This window comes from Empidonax traillii, unplaced genomic scaffold (genome assembly GCF_003031625.1).
Source record: "Empidonax traillii isolate 1590-97213 ecotype Southwest subspecies unplaced genomic scaffold, ASM303162v1 scaffold86:size2944007, whole genome shotgun sequence".
Classification (NCBI taxonomy): Eukaryota; Metazoa; Chordata; class Aves; order Passeriformes; family Tyrannidae; genus Empidonax; species Empidonax traillii.
In genome coordinates this window covers 1,262,024-1,281,928 of record NW_020955279.1, presented here as the reverse complement: position 1 = coordinate 1,281,928, position 19,905 = coordinate 1,262,024, and the positions used below count along the sequence as shown (strand labels likewise).

At 45.1% G+C, this 19,905-nt stretch overlaps 1 protein-coding gene across 1 annotated transcript; it reads left to right on the top strand.

Annotated features, from left to right (window-relative positions):
* Nucleotides 1-407: 407 nt before the first annotated feature.
* Nucleotides 408-19,193, top strand: CASS4 (Cas scaffold protein family member 4). Its single transcript, XM_027881213.1, has 7 exons — nucleotides 408-443; nucleotides 10,852-11,274; nucleotides 14,096-14,200; nucleotides 15,220-15,369; nucleotides 15,935-17,272; nucleotides 18,086-18,145; nucleotides 18,780-19,193. Exons 1-7 carry the CDS (start codon nucleotides 408-410, stop codon nucleotides 19,191-19,193), a joined length of 2,526 nt encoding a protein of 841 aa, XP_027737014.1.
* Nucleotides 19,194-19,905: the final 712 nt, after the last annotated feature.

The following is a 19,905-nucleotide window of genomic DNA, read 5'->3' as shown; positions in this document are numbered from 1 at the left end:
CTCCCTGTGGTACCACTGCCTGGTATTCACTGTGTTGCTAAAAGAGGAAACACAGGAACATGTAGCAAAAGAGGGGTGAGACTTCCCACTGCGGTTAATTGCGACAAGTTAGTGACAGATATACCAAGGAAAATTCCACTTGCAGACAGACTTTTTTTCTCACTTCTGGTCACCAGTTGGGTTTTTCTGGTTTGTGTTTTGTCCTGTTTTTATCTCCTCTGTTGTCACAGAAATTATCTTTCATAAGAATCTTTTCACCGAGCTCCTGAGTGCTGTTGGGGCAGAGCTGTCAGATGGGCTTCCCTGAGGTGCAGTTCCAGAACATGGCGCCTGTGCGAGGCTGAAGTCTCTTCATCCTGCTGCAAGTCTCTCTATTGCTCAAGTGGTGCCGCTGGGGAATGACAACAATGGATGAAAACGTAGGGGTCAACAGAACTGCAAAGGTATGTCTGGTTTTTTGAGCACTGCACATGAACGAGTGAGAAACAGGGGCCCAAGGGAAGGGTTTGGTGTTTGAATTCAGTGATGATGTTGGAAGTAGCACTGGTGAGGCCACACCTCAAGTTCTGTGTCTAGTTCTGGGCCCCAGAAATGGCCTCAAGCTGCGACAGGAGGGGTTCAGGTTTGACATCAGGAGGAATTAGTCATGGAAAGGGTGGTCAGGATTGGCAGGGGCAGCCCAGGGAGGGGGTGGAGGTGTCCAAGGAATGACAGGACATGGCACTCAGTGCTCGGGGGAGTGACAAGGTGGGTATCGGGCACAGGTTGGACTCAGTGGTCTGGGAGGGCTTTTCCAACCTTAATGATTCTGTGACCCTGTGAAGTGTTTGGATTTCTCATATTGAGGGGACAGAAGGCTCTTACAATGCTCATGTACCTGATGTCACCCTGTGGTTTTCACTGTGACAGAATAATTGACTGAAAGGAAGGTTTTCTTGGGGAGGATTCTGAACAAAGCAGGATTCCTAAATAACACGTACATCTAATAACCACATTTGTGAAATTACAAATATATAACTTGAAAGTTCCACCTGTCTTACTGCTATCCTGTAGTGACATTACAGACATGGTTACACTGTCAGAGGCTTTCAGTGACAGCCCAGGTGACCCGTTTCGTGACAGATAATTTCTCGACGTTAAGAGCAAAACAGAAAACATTTTGAAGCACTATTCTTTTTTATTTTGAAAGACTGGAAACTAGTTTATACAGGTTTTTACGTTTGTGTATTCATACTACATCTAGTTTAATTTTATATATATACATAGCTAAAATGCCTTGCTGCAGCTGTAAGGGTTAGAGAATGCTAAAGTCTTGATTCCAAGTCAGTGCCTTCATTGTCCTGCTGTCTGCAAGTCTAATAGGCAGTGTTACGAAATTGTGATTTTCATGCTGGATTGTGATCTCAGTGTTTGCTGTAAATAAGCTGCCTCCTGGAAATTTGATAGAAAATTTAGTGTGTGGGGGGAAAGCTTAGTATGAGCTCAATTTTCCATTGAGGCGTGTAAAGATTAGGGGGCTATTTTTCACATTGAGTCACAGTAAGTGAGGCAGGACATTTTTCACCTCTATACATAGAAATTTTCTATTTCTAGGTTTAATATTTACCATTTTCTTAAAATGGATTGTCAATGGTAAATAAATGTAATGGTAACAAACTGATTCCCCATTCGGCTGTGAGCTCTTTAGACAGGGCCATAGCACACCCAGTCAACTTCAGCTGAGTAATAACTGAAAAAGTCAAACTTATTTCTGTTACATCATTTATGAACTGTTTATAAGGTTCCTACTACCCTGGCAGTACTGTTTATTATAATATTTGAATATTATGCTTAATAAAAAAACATTAAGAGGTTTTTTTTCTCTTATCTGAACTCCTTGAAGCACCAACCCTGAGCAGTGTTCTTGTGATGGCAACATTTTGCAATTATTCCTGTGCCCCAGCTACTCCACCTTCTAAAAATGAATTCAGTTTGTGAGTGCAGCCAGAAAATGTTGTTATTTTTTGTTGTTATGCACCCACATGTGGCACAGGCTGCACAGGAAGCGTTGCACCCCTTAGTGCAGCTTCAAACACTGTGAGCACGACGGGCTGCTCACGAAATAGCGCTCCTGCTGTTTGACAACACTGGCTGTGCTGCTGCCAGAGGACAAACAGAGCGTTTGAAACACACGTGAAGCGGGTATCAGGTTTGTCTCTCTTGAAATGCCCAGGTCACATCTTCCCATCTCATCCACAAACACGTATGTGAGGAATGACATGGATTCTCTCTCTCTCTCTGCTGTTCTCTGGTGAGGCCCCACCTGCAGAGCTGCCTCCTGCTCTGGGGTCCCCAATATAAGGACATGATGCTGTTGGAGTGAGTCCAGAGGAGGCACCGGGATGATCAGAGGGATGGAGCAGCTCTGCTAGGAGGAAAGGCTGGAAGAGTTGGGATTGATCAGCCTGGAGAGGAGAAGCTTTGGGATGACCTTATTGTGGCCTTCCAGTGCCTGAAGGAGCTACAGGAAAGATGGAGAGAGACTATTTACAGGGGCCTGGAGTGACAGGACAAGGGGGAATGGCTTCAAACTGACAAGGAATAGGGTTAGATTGGATATTAAGAAGAAATTGTTCCCTGTGCGGGTGGGCAGGCCCTGGCACAGGTTGCCCTGAGAAGCTGTGGCTGCCCCATCCCTGGAAGTGTCCAAGGCCAGGTTGGACGGGGCTTGGAGCAACCTGGGCTAGTGGAAGGTGTTCCTGCCCATGGCAGGGATTGGAATGAGATGATCTTTAAGGTCCCTTCCAACACAACCCATTCTCTCACTCTCTGATTTGTTCTGTGGGTCCCTCTGCCCATGGGCATGTGTTCACCTGCAGTCCCAGAGCTCTGCTGTCACCCCCCAGTCTCCATCTCAAACATCCAAGAGCAAATAATATGTTTCAAAATAGGATTTGCCAGAGTTGATATACTGAGCAAGGAGTTATTTCAATAGCTAAGAGGAAATACTACAGAAAATGGTGAAGTCTTTCTTTTCCTGGGCCTCAGATAATAAACTTTGGGCTTTTGCCAGGGATGGAAGTAGACTCAATGCCCAGCTTTCCTGGGGAATTCTTAAAGGTGAAACTTTAGTTGTCATGCACAAAACAGTCTTGACCCAGGGAATTTTCACCTCATGTAATTTAATACCTGTTAACACAAACTTCTGATTTGGGTGATTGAGAAAGAATAAACCACGAACAATTAAGGAAGCACTTGAGTAAACACCTTTCCTCCCCCTTCCTGGTCTCAACTTGCCTTATTTTTTTGGGGGGGGAAGGGGGTACCCTCAGTCCACCCCAGGTCCTTCACAGAGGTTTCTGGGATTCATTCAAGAGAACATTTAGTTGCATTTGAAAGTAGTTTTGTGACTACAAATCCTGGCTTTGTTATTTGTACTCTCCATCATTTCAAAGGCTGGAACGCCTTTAAAATTCCAGGGTAGGAGCTGAATGGCTCTTTATCATCTCCGTGGAGTGTCTGAAGGAGTAAAACTGCTGGTTCTAATATTAAAAAAAAAAAAAAAAAAAGAAAGAAAAGAAAAACCCCAATGACATTCAAATGGGCTACTTTGTACCAGGAATTCTTTCTCCTTTGGGCAGCTGCATCAGCTGGTGCTCTGCTCCCAGCCCAGAGGTGTAGATTTTGTTGAGAAAGCATTTTCAATTCAGCATTTTCTATTCAAGATGCAAAAGTCTTTCCTGGTGAAGTGATTGTGGCTTTGGGAGCCAGGGTCTAATTTCATCTTGAAGCTGCCATGGAAAGAGGAAGGAAAAGGCTTTTGCCAGAGAAAAGGCAGCATGTACAAAAGCAAACCCAGAAGAAGTTTGCAAACACCAAGATATTCCCCAGTCCAAAGTGGTAAAACCTGTGTATTTGCATAAGCATGATCTGGGCTGAATTGCTGCTGAGCAAACAGCAACCACGAATAATTTTAAATAACATTATCGTTTAATAATACTAAATTTTTTTAAATAGCCAGAGGAACAAAACCCTTCAGCTGCAGGTCATGTTTAGCCTTCCTCCCGGGGTTTTCCGCCTATGCAGAGTGAGATTGCTTTGCTGGGGTTTCCATAAGCACAAAAGGGACCTGCTAAGTTTTCTAGAGACCTGAACAGGAAAATTTCAAAGCGTATCAAGTCTCAAACCACTTTTAAGTTCAAAACAAAACAAAACCCCCACCACCCCCACCACCAAAACCCAGGAGTAAAACTGCTGCTGCAAAAATGCTTCCAAATCCAATCCTTTTTTCTGGTCCAGCCTTGCTGTCCTGGGTTTTCTCTTCAGAGCAGGGAAGGCATTTCCCGGGGGTGTCTGCAGGAAGGATGTCTGTGTGTCCTGCACCATCCCCAGCTGCAGCCCAGTGGCTCCCTGCAGATAATTCTGCTACGTAATTAGCTCCCTCCAGTCCCCAGAGCCCCTTTCCTGGGGCTCCCAGTGAGCAGGAGGTGCCAGAGGCTGAGCCTTCCCTCTCCAGGCTTCCAGCCAGACCCTCCAGTGCTGCCTGAGCCACTGACCGAGCTGGGGGAGATCATCCTCCTCCTCAGGTGATGGACTAGCAGGGAAATAAGAGGCAACAAAATGAAGGTTAATGTAAGTACTGGACTCTTTTCTTTCTGTTGCAGTTAATTTAATGACTTTACCGATTTCATTTGTAGTGTAAAATCTGCATCTGGCAGGGTCCCTTTGTGCATGTGCTTGTCCAATTTGCACATCACTAACAGAGCACGTGGGCTTAATTTTTAAAATATAATCCAAGTTAAGCTGAAAAAAAAATGCTTTATCAAGGACAATATGGCTAAGGAGGATAAAGGTCTGTACCATGCATAATATGCCTTATTAAAAAGCTATACTGAATGACCCTGACTGGCCATTTCCCTATTTTCTTGGAAACAAGGCGGTTAAATGATTAACGCCTGAGCTGGACTTCATCTCAAAAAAAAGATGATGTTTTTTGCACTGATTCCTAGAAAAGAGGCAATGGAAATGTTTCAACAACCTGAGTCATGCTGTGATAAGAAAAATGTCACGTAATTTCAATATGAGTTATGTGAGCCTGGGAAAGCCTGTGCTCTCTAGGATAATGACTGGCCACGTCCTGCAGTGCTGCTTGCAAGGAGAACTGAAGCTCAAGAGAGGAAAGGAGTGGTGGCAGCGCTCATTTTTAGGAAATACCGTTCTCCCTGTGGGAGGAGGGGGGAATGGGTGGACAGATCAAACCCATTTTGCAGTCAGATGTCAGTGTTCTTGCCCAGACTCCCCCACAGCACAGGGACCCCCAGCCTTGGCTTTGTGCTTTGGCTGTCACACAACTGAATGACTCGCCGTGTCACAGCTGATCCCTGGCAGCTGTGGCTCGGGAAGGGTCTGCACTGTCACCATGTGTCCCGTGCTAATGACAGGGAAAGGGGAACGTCCAGCTGCCACCCGGGAGCGGCGACGGACACCAGTGATTAGGGCAGGTGGAGAACCAGCCGCTCCTTTTCCCAGAGAAATATTGCCATGTCAGTAATATTTATTCAGAAATAACTTGTTTATTAATCTGTTCAATTTACTTAATTAATTTATTCAGCAATATTACCATTGCAGCATTGTCCAAAGTGTTAAGAAAAGAATCGATTTTGGGGGTAGATAACTGCAGTGAGAGAGACGCAGGAAGCCACAGCATTTGGGAGTTGTGGTGCTGCTGCTGATTCATTATGAATCAGAAAACACCCACCCCGACCTCTCCTCTTGCTGTCGCTTCTGCCACATCCAGGAAATGGGCAGAAACTCCACCACAGGTCAGATGGGATGCAAGGACAGCATCCTGTCACACCTGTGCACCCAGGAGAGGAACACACAGCAGTCCCTGCCCGTGAAAAATGTGCAATTTGCTCCTGACAACCTGCTCCAGGAATTTTTTGCGTGTTCCCTGAGCAGGGAGAAGAAGGAAGGCAAGGACCTTGCTTTAAGGAGTGGCTGTGCAGCATCTATTTCTGAGGAACAGGAGAGAACTTGTACTCATCAGAACTTTCTGTGTCTGTAAATCCATGTTTGGAAATAGATGTTGTTGTAAAACATAATTAAGATACTTTAAAAAGTAAAGTAATTGGGTGCATATGGGCAAAAAACTTCGGTTAGTAGGAGGACCCAAATCCCAGAACTACACGCAGAGTCAGGGTTCGAAACAACAGGAAATGGCAGTTTATTTTCCCTTGAACTTGGCCATGAGACCACAGATGCAAAAATGCTGTGAATGGTGTGAAATCCTGATTGCACTTGCCAGCTTTATTGATTTTATCACAGCTAGAATTTGATTAACTAGATTTGTGGAGAAAAGAGAGTTTGGGGAAAATTAACGGAACCAGCTTGTATTTGCCACTCGTGCAGCACTGACTTGGGTGAAGCTGCAGGATTTCTAAGTGGTCCTGCTTTTATCAAGAACTCTTTATCAAGAACTGATTTGACCATTTGAGAATTTAAAACCTGCTGGTTAGCACCTGGTTCCACCCTCCCAAAATCAATTAACTGTTGGATAGGCAACTAAAGCAAGTCTTGACAAGGGTTCCTCATTGCAGCTCACACAAAACTTCTGTATGACATGAACTTTTATTTTCCAAAATACATAAACAAACCAAAAAAATGCAGTAGAAGGACCTTCTGCAAGTCACAGGAAACGCTGCACATCAGAGGGATGTGCAGCCCCATGGCCACAGGGAGGCACCTCCACGTAAAGAAAGATCTGATCGTTTAAGGTAAATTCTCCTTTTTCCTGGGGTTGTTGACGATGGGAACTGTCTACAAGTAACTGGGCAAAACTGAAATGACTCGAAGTCGTTTGCTGTTTAAAAGGGAATTCTCTGGGAAGCCTGTTCCCAGCTAATGGACGATGGAGAATGTTTATTCCTCCGGCTTTGTTGGGAGATGAAGAGATTAACTGGAAGCCGCTCTGTAAACATGTCAGAGGTGTCACTGATGCATGAGCAGAACTGTTTAGCAAACACAACCCGACGCCTTTAGCTGTGTCTCTTCCTCCTCAAATATTTTAAGTCCCGTTTTCCTGCAGTAAAAGTGCTTACACAGATATTTATGTGCAAAATGCAGCTGAGAAAAAATTACCTTGATCCACACAAAACCTCCCATGATTAAAGTTGTCTCTTTATTTACATTACTTCAATAGGTTTTTCAAGAAGCAAATTGAAGACACTAAATGAAAAACACTGTTTTATTTGAGATGCTGTGACGTAGTGCCTTACCCGTGTATCATGTGAAATAACCTGTGGTAATAAGTTGACATTTCTGAACACAAACTGAGTGGGAAGGGGAGGTAGAGAAATTATTGTGTCAGGCTTTCAGGAAAAATACTCAAACTGTCACTTGGCACACATCACTGGGTATCACTTGGATTTTTCTAGCAACAGTTGCATATGTTTTATAAGGATATTTTTTTCTGTTGCATAGTCCTATAGGCTGAGGATTGGCCTTGGGATAGGAGAGGGATCAGGAGATCTTGGTACTAGTGGGGTGTTTTTTCCTGTTGTGTGTACAGAGTCAGTCTGTGAGTACTCCCATTTTGAGAGTATAGAATTTTATATTATAGAACTGTACACTGATCATCTTCACTGCTTCTTAATTAAAATTTCCCCTCTCTTCATTAATAAACATGAGTTAACAGCTTTCACTTCTATGACTCTCAAGGGCTGTTGGGTTTTATAGGGGGAGCATGGTTGGATAAGGGTATGCAAACAGTAAAGTGTAAAAAGTCCAGTTTGCAGGAGGAATTTAGTCTCTCAGCATCAGATCCACAGTCAAACGAAGGAGAAACACTTCCATCTACACTGGAACTTTTCAACTGAAGCTGTTTCCAGGGCACTGTAAAACCCTTCAGCGTGTGACAAATTTGCATTGCCCTCGGGCAGTCCTGGGCTCTGGAGGGGGCACAAAGCCTCGGGAAGGGGCTGCAGGGGACACAGCCTCTGTTTTAGAGGTCTGTGCTCTGCCATCATCTCATTAAAATCTGCTCAGTGAGAGAAAAGTCACAGCCAAGGTGCTCTCTCGTGAGGCTAGAACAGCTTTTTAGGATGTTCTTTGTCTTAGGAGAGTTTTTTCGGTGCTAATGAAAGGGATGAAACAACAAATGTCAAAGGAGGAAAAACACTTTGATCTCGTCTGTGTTGGTTTAGTGCTTATTACACATTGGTTATTGTAAGGACAGATTAACAAGATCACATAAAATACCAAAGAGCTCCACCCAGCTGGCCCTGGCTGGCACGTTGTGGGTGACACGTTGGACAGACAATTTCCTCTGGCTAACAGGGAAAAAATGCAGATGCCACTGCCCTCAAAGCACGGCCTCCTCTGAGCTGAGCATCCCCAAAGGTCTCTGCAACCCTGGGAATGCAGTTCTTGTTTATAGTCACTGGCAGGTCAGAGATGCTTCTGCTTATGATAGGAAGGGACTGTCACAGTGATCCCTCACACATGTCTCAGAGAGCTGAGAGTGTAGATAGGGCTGGATTTCTGGCAAACATTATATGATCCAGAGCCTGGAGTACAGACAACCTCACTCCACATCACTGGAGACAGGCTTGCTGGACCTCAGCAATCTGTGCAGTCAGATCAAGCACCCACCTCCTGGAAATGTTGTCTATAGAATTTCTCCTCCTGTTGTTGTATTCACAAAATAAATTGGCTGGGATGAGTTGTCTTTAAAAATGAGGTATTTTTGGAAGGCAAACTGGAACAAGGATGGCGTCCTATGGCTTCTTAGTAACTCTACTTACCACGTGCAGACTAGATGTGAATTGATATTTCTGGGCTGGATGCATACTCACTCTAAAAGAAATGGGATTTGAAAATAGACGTGTTGTTTCATACATTGTTTGATTAAAGAATTAGGCCCAGCAACATTTTCAGTGTGCTGCTGCCACAGGAAAGACAGCTGGAGGAATGTCAACATTTAGATGCCTTTTAAAACTACACAGTGAACCAAATGTCCCTCTTGTTTGTGTTGGTGCAATTAGGAAGGACAGTCTTCTTTTTGCCAGGCTCCACTTCCGAGTTCAGGCTTCCTGCCCCTGCCACCCATTTCCTGCGTGTGCCTGGATAAGGCTCTTCACGCTGGAAAAGAGCGAGAGAATTCCTCTGCTCATCCTCCTCAGGGATGAAGAACAGGGTGAACACTCTTCAGTGGGTCTGTACAGCGTCCAGCAACAAGGATCTCAAAGTGTTGATGAATAATAGGAAAAGCTGGTTGTTTTCCTTTTTTTTTTTTTTTTTCCCCACAATTGCAACAACGTGTGAAGCCCAGGCCAGCCCCAGGCTGTGCTTGTGGGGGGATTCCTGGGGGCCTGACTGCAACATTTGGCATTGTCCAAACAGAAAGGGGACTCCCATGTTCAGGGCTAAAACCAGGCTGGGACACAAGGTAAAAGGGGCTGTTGTCCCCCCCTGGCAGCTGCTGAGGGACGAGCCCACGGCTCACAAACAGGCCATTGTTTGTGGCCACCCCGAGCACGGATTGTGTGCAGCCAACAACGGGCCCTTCTCACCAGCTGAGCTGACAAATTGGGGTTCTTCTGCTGCAGCTTCAAACCAGCTGTTGCTTTACAGCAAATGCTCTGGACAAAAATACAAGGCATCACGTCTCCTATTTGGGTGCTATCTCTTTGGGCATTACTTGCACTTTGTGATAAACTCACAGTGAGACACAGCCAGTGTCCCTCTGCCTGGGAAGCAGAGTCCCATTTTAAAGCTGAAAGCAAACTCTGTGTTGTACTGAAAAAAACCTTCATCCACAGCTTTCTCTACCCTTTGCACAAATACCTCAGGTTACTGAAGCCACCTGCTGTTAATACTTTTTATTTTTTTAACTGACATCTTCCAGCTGACAGAGAGGAGGTTTAGATTAGGTGTCAGGAAGGAATTCTTCCCTGTGAGGGTGGTGAGGCCCTGGCACAGGTTGCCCAGAGAAGTTGTGGCTGCCCCATCCCTGGAAGTGTTCAAGGCCAGGTTGGACAGGGCTTGGAGCAGCCTGGGCTAGTGGAAGGTGTCCCTGCCCATGGCAGGGAATGAAATGAAGAATTCACAGAATGACAATGGGAAAAACACTTCTTCTTTATATAGGAATGTTCATAACTAGTCACAGAATCATTAATGTTGGAAGGGACCTCTGGAGACCATTCAGTCCAATTCCCTGCCCAGGCAGGGTCACCTGGAGCAGATAACACAGGAACACACCCAGGTGGGTTTGGAATGTCTCCAGAGAGGGAGACTCTCCATTCTCCCTGCGCAGCTGTTCCAGTGCTCTGCCAAACCCTCCATGGAAAGAAGTTCTTCCTCATGTTGAGATGGAACTTCTTGTGTTTTAGCTTATAAGTGTCATATATATATGTCTAATATAATATGTCTAAATAATGAATATTAGCAGTGCTCTCTAAGAGCCTCATGGGGAAAAGGTGCTGAAGAAATATATTGTAGTATTATTGCAGAATCACTGAATGTTCTGAGTTGGAAAGGACACACAAGGATCATCAAGTCCAACTCTTAAGTGAATGACCCATGCAGGGGATTGAACAGAGGACTGAAAGGGGATTGAACCTTAGTGTTTAATTATTATTATCTATTTCTTTATGCACTGAACATAGCAGGCACAGGCTAAAGTTTGCACTGAAGTTTGCACAGGCAGAAGTTTAACCCTCTGAGACCAGTGCTCTGAGAAAGGTGGTTTGGTGTGAAAGCAGCCGTGCTTGAATTAAATTGAAATCGAGGTGGGGATAAACCCCAAACCAGATCCCAGTGAACACTGCTGTAGGTGTAACAGTGCAATGCTGGTGTTCTCTGTGTCCCCAGAACACCCTGGCCAAGGCGCTGTACGACAACAACGCCGAGTGCTCGGATGAGCTGGCCTTCCGCAAGGGAGACATCCTGACCGTGCTGGACCAGCACATCCTCGGCAGTGAGGGCTGGTGGAAGTGCTCCCTTCATGGCAGGCAGGGCCTGGCCCCTGCCAACCGGCTCCAGCTGCTCTCTCCCACCATTCTGCTGCCTCCTTCCACCCGGAGCGACCCCTCGGAGCTGCCAGCGGGCCAACAAAACATCTACCAGGTTCCCTCCGGCCCCAAACCCACCGTGGTGTCGTCCACCTACGAGAAGATGGAAGGGTGGGTCAAATCCCCAACCAGGCTCTCTGCCACGCCTGCCCAAGCCATATATCAGGTGCCAGCCTTGGCTGCGCAGCTGCTCAGTGAGAGGACCAAAAGCTCCATACACCAGGTAAGACAAACACCTCTGAAAGTAACAGATGTTATTATTGAAACAGTCATTGGGAGTGGGAAAATAGCAAAGGCTGAGCTTTTCAGTGGAATTTGCAGCAAAAGAATGATGGTGTTTAGGAAACTCCCATCAATTCTACTACAGTTTACAGCATTATGTGAGAAACGCTGCTCTGAGCAACATATGAGAGTCTCTATATTCTGTAGTCTCTCATTTTTTTGACAGTTTAAAGCAGCTGTAAAACGGGGCAGGAAGCAAAGAATATACCATTTGTTTGGGAGAATCTATAAATTATTTACAAACCTTGCCCAAAGTTAAAATAACAAGACACAGAACTTTCTCCTCTGATTGTTCACAGCATGTGACCATCCAGAGTCCCCTGGGCACATGTGGGGTCTTTACATCCATCTGCACACGGAACATGTACATGTTGTATCAGTTGTCTTAAGATCAAAAAATTGTGCTTTCTTCCAGAAAAAATGAATGGAGAATGTTTTATAATGAAAGGTAAACAGAGAAAATGAGGACGGAGTTCAAGGTTTTTGTTCAGTTCCATGAGCTCTTCAGCCCTGGGTGGCAATTTATTCTGTATAGGAAAATCACATTAGAAATACTAATTGAAAAAGGAAAAGGAAGGAAATTGAGCCCTGAGATATACAGTCTTTCAGGCTGATTTAATGATCATTTGATTTATGGGGCCACCTTTCCTCCCCCTGTGCTGGGAGGCGAGTCATGGAAACCAAGGTGCTGCTTCCTGCTGTGTGGCAGATGGGTGTTGGAAAACAGACACACTCAATGCAACCCTGGTGACTGAAACCTAATTTTCAGCACTGCAGCTGCAGTGCAGACCTTGCAGTTCCCATAACTGCAAGTTCAAGCTAAGAGTTACAAAGGACCCTTTTGCGCTTACTGTGATCCAATTTCTCCACGTTCCTGATCCTAAAGGAGCCACTTGCAAACTGAATGCGAGATTGGGACAAATTTTCCACATTGTGCCAGCAAATCAGGTGGAGAATGTTCATCTATTCATTGTCTGAATGAATGACCCAACAGAAGAGCTCCTTGGCTCTTCTTGTCTCATTTCCTGAGTTTACACACCTAAGCCTTGTCTACTCTAACCAAAAATGAAAAGGAAACATCCCAGCCTGCATTTATGACCTAGAGATTCAGAGTTGAGCTGTGTCTTGCACAGTGTCACAGCTGTTCCTACACCAACTGCACTGTGGTGGTCACAAGCTATGCCCAGATGCAGGGGAGGCTTGGGGAGAGCAGCCTGAGCAAGGCCAGGACGAACTGCAACACTCGGACTGCCCCACAGAGACCCTGTGGGACAACTGGCAAAGCTCCTGGCATGCTCAGCTGCCCTCTGAGCAGCTGGGTAAAACCATTGTGATTGAAAGCAATAAAACAAAACAAAATCCCTCAGAGCCTGTGCACAGAGCACCTTCATGTTTTACTGTCACTGAAAGGACTTTAAAAAGTAGTAGGATGTGATATCCAGTGAGTTTCATTTTTGCCGCATAGTGAGATTTGTCCATCTGAAAACAGAGCTGGGCTAAGGATGATTTTCTTGATAGCTCTAATGTTTTACCCTTTCTGCTCAGGGAATTCTCTTTTACACTTCTGTTTGGAAGTAAAGATGCTCATATATTCAGGCCCTGGCACAGTTTGCCCAGAGAAATTCTGGCTGCCCCATCCCTGGAAGTGTCCAAGGCCAGGCTGGGTTGGGCTTGGAGCAGCCTGGGATAGTGGAAGGTAGCCCTGCCCATGCAGGGGATGTAACTGGACAGCCTTTAAGGTCCCTTCCAACCCAAACCATTCAGAGATTCGATGATTCTGTATCATAGAGCACTAAGAGGATTTATCTTCACTCCTCCTCTCCTTTCTTCAGATGAGAGCTAAGAGTTTTCACAAAGCTGAAACAGGCAGTTGTAAGGCTGAAGTCTAGTTCCTCTACCATATTTCCCCTAAATTACCTTACTACAACACTCACATGGAGATCACTACCTCTAATTTCAAATAATTATTGTAACATCTCATCTCCAGTGGTGTTTTTGTGGGTCAGTGGCTTGAAAAGGTCTATTTATAATCTAGCTGAGGACAGCCGAGATAAAGACAGGCTGAAGGAACAAAACTGATTGGTTAAAAAACCCCAAATCCTATTCAACATTCATATTTTGGGACCTTAACTAATTGTCCCAAAGATGTGGTCATGCCTTCTCAAATTATGTTTTAAGCAAACAGGAGAATTTGACTACAGACCAATAATGTAATTCTCATATCAGACTTCCCTGTTCATGGAGCTAACAGGACATCAAGGTTTAGTCCTTCCAAATGAGTCAGTCTTTCATAACTACAGAATAATGCTCAGCCTGCACCTTTTTGCTGCTCTTACACTAAATATGGCTTGACCCCATGGCTCTGTGAGCCTGGAGAAGCAGAAATTTCCCCACTTCCTTTTTTCGGTGGTTCTGCTTTTGGTTAGTCTAAAGATTGGTGAAGTTATAGGTGAAGCTGGATTTTCTCCAAATCTTTTCACTCCCGTGGTTACTCAGGCAGATTGTCTCTGATTTGTATGTGCCAGTTCTTATCTCACCTGAAATACAGCAGAAATGCTGGCAAAGGAGAACTGTGGGGGAAGAATACCATGCCTGCTTCTAAGCTCAGTTCCTGCCTCAGCTTCAGTGAAGAGCTGAAGGTTTTTAATCACTTAAGAGTGATTACTCCAACGGTGGCCTATCCAGCTAAAAGAGTTTCCAAAGATATCCTGAGCTTCCTGCTCAGTGCAGCTTTCTCATTATTGTTTTTCTCCCCCTCCAAGCATCTGTTTACTCTCCCGAGGGCCTGCCGGGCGTCAACCCCAAATATCAGGAGTGAGGTGTACGACGTTCCCTCCACACAGCGCCGGGAGTCCCTGCTCACACGGGTGAGTCCTGCCACGGTGCTCTCCCTGCAGCTGGCACACTGTAAAACCTCAGAGTAGATTTTGAGGCGAATTCCAGTGTCTCCCTGATCGCTTTTCATAAAATTGGGAAGAAAATAATCTATTTTTAGCTCAAAACTTGAAGCAGTTCTCCTGAGTTTCTTAGAAATTCCGATAAACTGGTCCTAAATTTGGTATGTTTCTAATGAACACTTTCAGTTTTACCATTAGTAAGGCATTTCCTCCTGGATTCCAAGTCAGAGAGACTGACACTACTGATGTTCTACAGAATTCTCAGTATCAGTGTGTCACCCTCTCTGCCCTGGAATCCAGGAGGAAATGTGCTCTGTGTCTGTGTCATTTGATCAGGATGATTTCAGGGTGTTTACAGAAGAGTCACAAGTGCATGTTCAAAAAAAACCTAAATGTCGCCCACCCCACCTACCCACCGTGGGGAAGAACACGCCATGGGTGTGTGACATGACCAGGGTGAGGGCAACATGTGGATCACATCCACCACCAATGTCTCCTGTTGCCTCATCCTGCTCTCGGTATCTCTGTGCTTCCCTGAGGAGAGGGAATGTCACATTCCCTTGAGTTCTCAGGTCACCAGGATGGGACAGACACCAGGCCCCAGCCCCATCCTGTCACCTCCCACGCAAGGTGTGGGTGGGACTGGAGCAGGTCCATGGAGCCTCCCCACGTGCTTTATCCTGGCAGCAGCTGGCAGGGTAGGATTGAGCCCATTCCATCATTATCAAGGTATCCACAGATTTCCTGGAGTTAGCTCCTTTTGTAAGTGGGTGATTCCTGCTCAGACCCAAAGCCAGATGTGCCAGTGGTGGCTGCCTCACCCTCACACCCAGCGCTGCAGGAAGGCTCCAGCATCTCCCCTGCAGGCTGAGGGTGACCCACGCTGTCCAAACCAGGAGCTGCTCCCACAAGCCTTTGATTCCACCAGAGTCTTCGGTGGGCTCTAAAAAGGATCAAAGTCACCCAGGGTTTTTTTCCCCTTTTCCCAGAGCGGTGCCACTCCACCCACCACACGGAAGGGCTCCATGCCAGTCAGACCCACCGAGAACTTCCAGGCAGAGCAGGAGCAGCTTTACAACATCCCATCCAGCCCAGAAAAGGCAGGAGCTGGGATCCAGAAAGACTCACCAGCAGGCAACGTAAGTAAGATTTGTTGGACATGATCTGTCAGTGCTGTGACACCTGGCTTGGGCTGAGGGGCAGGTTTCCCATCTCTCCCCCAAGTGTTTGCCAAGCACTATCCTTGAAGAAAGGGCTACTCTGAAATTTCACAACTAAGAAAATGCCTCAGTGGAAACTTTTTATTAGTTGAGTGCCGAGTATTTCAGGTTTCCCGAATGGCTGTAGGATCCCAGAGGATTTTGACAGGCTCCTTAGTGCACATGCCTAGGGTATTTTTTGACAGATTATGCAAATGAATGGGAAAAAAATCAAGTGTCTACAGATGTTCCCGGCTGGGTACACTGCTGTATGATCTAATCACCTGGGCTCAAAATATTTTACCTTTTATATGTGCAGCTTGTGTGTTTTAGAAAATAAAAAACGTGGGCCAGCCCTTTCGTGGTGCAGTTCCACTGACACCAGTGGAGTTGCACACGTTTATGTGCTCTGAGAATTCAGTTTTGTTTCTCACTTCTTGTTTAGAAAGGTGATCTATAAACCTTCTGTGCTCCTGGTTTATAAACCCTCTGTGCTCTGTTGCAGTTGTATGATGTCCCTCCCAAGAGAGAAACTGATGCCTCAGAAAACAAATCTCCGAAAAAGTGCTGGGGACATTACAATACTTTGCCAAACCCTCGGAAGTCAGAATGGATTTATGATATTCCAGTATCACCTGAAAAATCAGGATTAAAGCAGCACCCTTCTGGCCACTCCTTGGAGAACCAGGTGCTGTATGATATCCCCCCAACCAGGTACAAGGTGCCAGCAACAAATGCTGAAGCCAAAGTGGTAAATCCACAATTATACAATATCCCACCGGCACAACGGAAATTAACACTTCCAGATATCCCTCTTTATGACGTTCCATCCTCACGGGACGTGCTCCTTTTGGCACAGAGCAGTAGCTGTGATGTACCCCCGAGTCTCCTGGCTCCAAAGGCTGAGAGTCAGCTCTCTGAAGGGAATGTTTATGATATTCCAAAAGGTTTGCCCACCCCTGGGCAACCCAAGAAAGAGATGGAAAACAACAGTGACAGCTCTGGAGAACAAGCACATGGTGCTTCTCCAAAGCTCTCCAGAGGTGCCAAATTAGGACGAGACGTCTCATCTGTTTCTAGTGTGGACAGCAGGAGCAGCACACTCTCCACATCCTCCAACTCATCTGCTGAGTTATCTTCTACGTCCTCACCATCAGAAGAGCCTGGCAAAGAAATCAAAGTGGACCTTGAAGTAGCCATAGAGACACTGACCAGGCTGCAGCACAGCGTGTCCAGCTCAGTTGCAAGTTTAATGATCTTTGTGAGCAGTAAGTGGCGACTGCAGGAGCACCTGGAGAAGAGCATTGAGGAAATCCACAGAGCCGTGGATCACATCAAGGTGTCACTGGGAGAATTCCTGGCCTTTGCCCAAGCCATAAAGGGAAATGCCTCTCGCCTCACTGACAGCAACCTTCAGACCAGGATTAAAAAGCAGTTAGAGATCCTTGTGAACTCCTTCCAAATTTTAACGGAGACAAGGGAAGCTCTAAACAACTGCAAGTGGTCACTTGAGGCCTTGGTCCTCAGGAGCCCCCAGAACAACCCAGACGACCTGGACCGCTTCGTCATGGTGGCCCGCACGGTTCCCGACGACATCAAGAGGTTTGTGTCCATCATCATCGCCAACGGGAAGCTGCTCTTCAGAAAGAACGAGAGGGAACAAGAAATAAAGCAGCCAAAAGGGAGCCCAGAATACAAAATGGCAAAACAAATCCCAGTGCCAAGAAGAATAGAGATAGAGTCACTCCAGAGAAATGTTCCTGACAAACCCAGCCAGAGCTGGGTGCCTTTGGAGAAACAGGAGGAAAATGCCACTGAGGACTGTGATTATGTGCAGTTACAGGTCAGTAAAACTGGGGTTTACTATCCATGTTCTTCACTGTTTGCAGATATTAAGCTACTGGCACTATTTTTGCCTTTGCATCAGTGCCAGATTCAGTTTGCATCCCATTTTCCAGACTTTATGGTAACTCAGGATTTTGTTACAGTGTTGGGTGGCACATGTGGAAGGAGAGTCATTTTAATCAATAAAGAAAACTGGAGTTTGAGATTTTATCCAGCCAAGACCAACAGAACATCTTTATCATCTGTTTAAAATCATTTGGGAGACAGGTTTTAGCTGGGGGTTTTCAAATCCTTTCTTCTCTTTTGCCTTTTTGTTCTCTTCTTGCCAGTTCATTGTGTTTGGCTCTGACATGACTGGACAAGAAATGTTACTTTCTTACTCGAAGTGTATTGAAAGCCATGCTTTCATAGAAAATTTTGCTGTAACAAATCAAACTCTTACTGTGAATTATCAGATTTGTTTGTTTAGAATCATTCCAGATGTTTGTTAGAACCATTCTCCTTAGAACTACTGAAATATCTACTAAGAATATCTCTCTTGGTTTCACAGAGAAATGCTGGCATGTCCTTAGGATTTAGGAAAGGTTATTTTGTGGATGTTGCTTTCAGTCTTGTATCCTGCAGGATGAGACACCACATTTTTAACAGGAAAAAACTTACAGTTGCTTCCAGTAAATGTACCATTGTTGTCCATGACATGAAAGCTGCAGAGAAAGTAGTTGTTTCCCCATGAAATAAGAGAAAACCACATTTATATTTAAATATTTTATGTAAGTCATTTCAACTTTGCTTTCATTTTAATTTATAACAGGCACAGAAAATCATTTCAGGTAAAGAAGTAGCAAAGAAGAGCACAGATTCAAAACCAAAGGTATTTCTGACTTTGAAAGCTATTATTTACCAGGACTTCTAGTCCCCGATTTCTGTGCTTGCCAAAATTCAAAGTAATTTGCATTCAGACACACATCTCTATCCATAATCTATTTGCTTCTCATGGTTCATTTCCCAGAACTCATTCTTAGAATTACTGCTGAAAATTGTGAAAAACATTTATTTTCCTCAAACCTAATGAACCCTTCCAGTTCAGAGTCATACTATTTATTTTCTTGCCTTTGTGCATCATTTGGGATAAGGCTGTGAGGATTAGTATTTCAAAATATCTTGTCATGCACTGGTACAAAATTGACTCTTGTTTTGCCCATTTTAATAATTCGTAACCCCACTAAAGATCAATGTTTTGTACTATCTGAAAGCTTCAAGTCCAGACTGTGTAGAGGATTGGTGTTTGGCTGCAGCACTTTGTGTGCTATCCATTATTCAAATCGTATTTAGGGGCAAAAAAGCAATTGGGAGAATTTCCAATACTTTATGGGAAGAGAAGTTATTGTAAAAACTCCTGGGCTGGGGCAATTTGGAGAGAATGAAATAAGAGTTTGGGTTGGAGCAATGAAAGAAACAATCAGTGTGTGACACCAAGATGAATAATTTTTTAAACTTTTCTCCAGGCTTTGCCAACTGCCAAAAAGGCTGGAATTCAGAGCAAGCAGGACTGTGCCAAGAAAATCCCTCTGCCCGAGCACTGCAGGCTGTGTTTCGCTGCCCTGCACAAAGCCATCGGGGTGTTCACCAACAGCCTGAACAACAACCAACCCCCCGAAGTGTTCATCTCCCACAGCAAGCTGATCATCATGGTGGGGCAGAAGCTGGTGGATTCTCTGTGCCAGGAGACTCAGGAGAGGGATGCCCGGAGTGACGTCCTCCACAGCAGCAGCCGGTTCTGCAGCCTCTTGAAGAACCTGGCTCTGGCCACCAAAAACGCTGCCATAAAATATCCCAACGCGGACGCCACGCGGGAACTTCAGGATCGGACCGAGGAACTGTCCAAGTACACGCAGCAGTTCAGAGCAATGATGGAATGAGAGGTGGAATGTCACCGTTTTCGCACATTTTCCACTGTTGTTGCCCCTTTGGCAGCCAAAGGGAAGCAAAACTGGCTCAGTGACACCAATTTTCAGTCACCTCAGAACTCCTGCTCAGAGTTCCCGGGGTGCTGGTGCAATTTGAGCAGGTGAAAATCCAGACAACAGCAGATGCAGGAGAAGATTTGTAGAATTAAATCTATTCTTTCTTCTCCACTGTTCAGATCCTGCCTGGAAATGTCAGAGTGGCTGGGCAGGAATATTTGCTGTATATAAGAGCAAAATGGTTTTATTATCTGACTTATTTCTTATTTTTCATTCTCTCTATAGGTCAGATAAATGTCTTTTCCTTTTTTATTTTTTTCTATTCAGGCATGTAAAGTCTCTCTTCAAATTTAGCTGCACAACATTCTGTAGCTTATGATCAACTGTTTCCTGAGGATTTTACTCAAAATTTGTAATTACAGTATTTTTTTCCAGGCAGCTGCAAAGCTAATTTTTGGGTTTAACACAGGAATGCAACAAAGGTATTATGGTCCAAAAGCTGGTACTATACATAGCCTAGATATTAATGGGGAATGCTCCAGGGTGGCACCTGAGCACAGAGGAAAACTGACTTGGAGGAGTGATGAATGTGCGGGGAGCACCTCAGTCATCCTCTGTCGCAGCCTGAAGCTGTTCAGAGCATTTCTCCAACTGAGACAGAATTTAT

Coding starts and splice junctions, on each gene's coding strand:
- CASS4 (XM_027881213.1), top strand. CDS start 408: ATGGATGAAAACGTAGGGGTCAACAGAACTGCAAAG. Junction 14,201..15,219: donor GGGAGTCCCTGCTCACACGG/GTGAGTCCTGCC, acceptor CCCTTTTCCCAG/AGCGGTGCCACTCCACCCAC. Junction 18,146..18,779: donor GCACAGATTCAAAACCAAAG/GTATTTCTGACT, acceptor ACTTTTCTCCAG/GCTTTGCCAACTGCCAAAAA.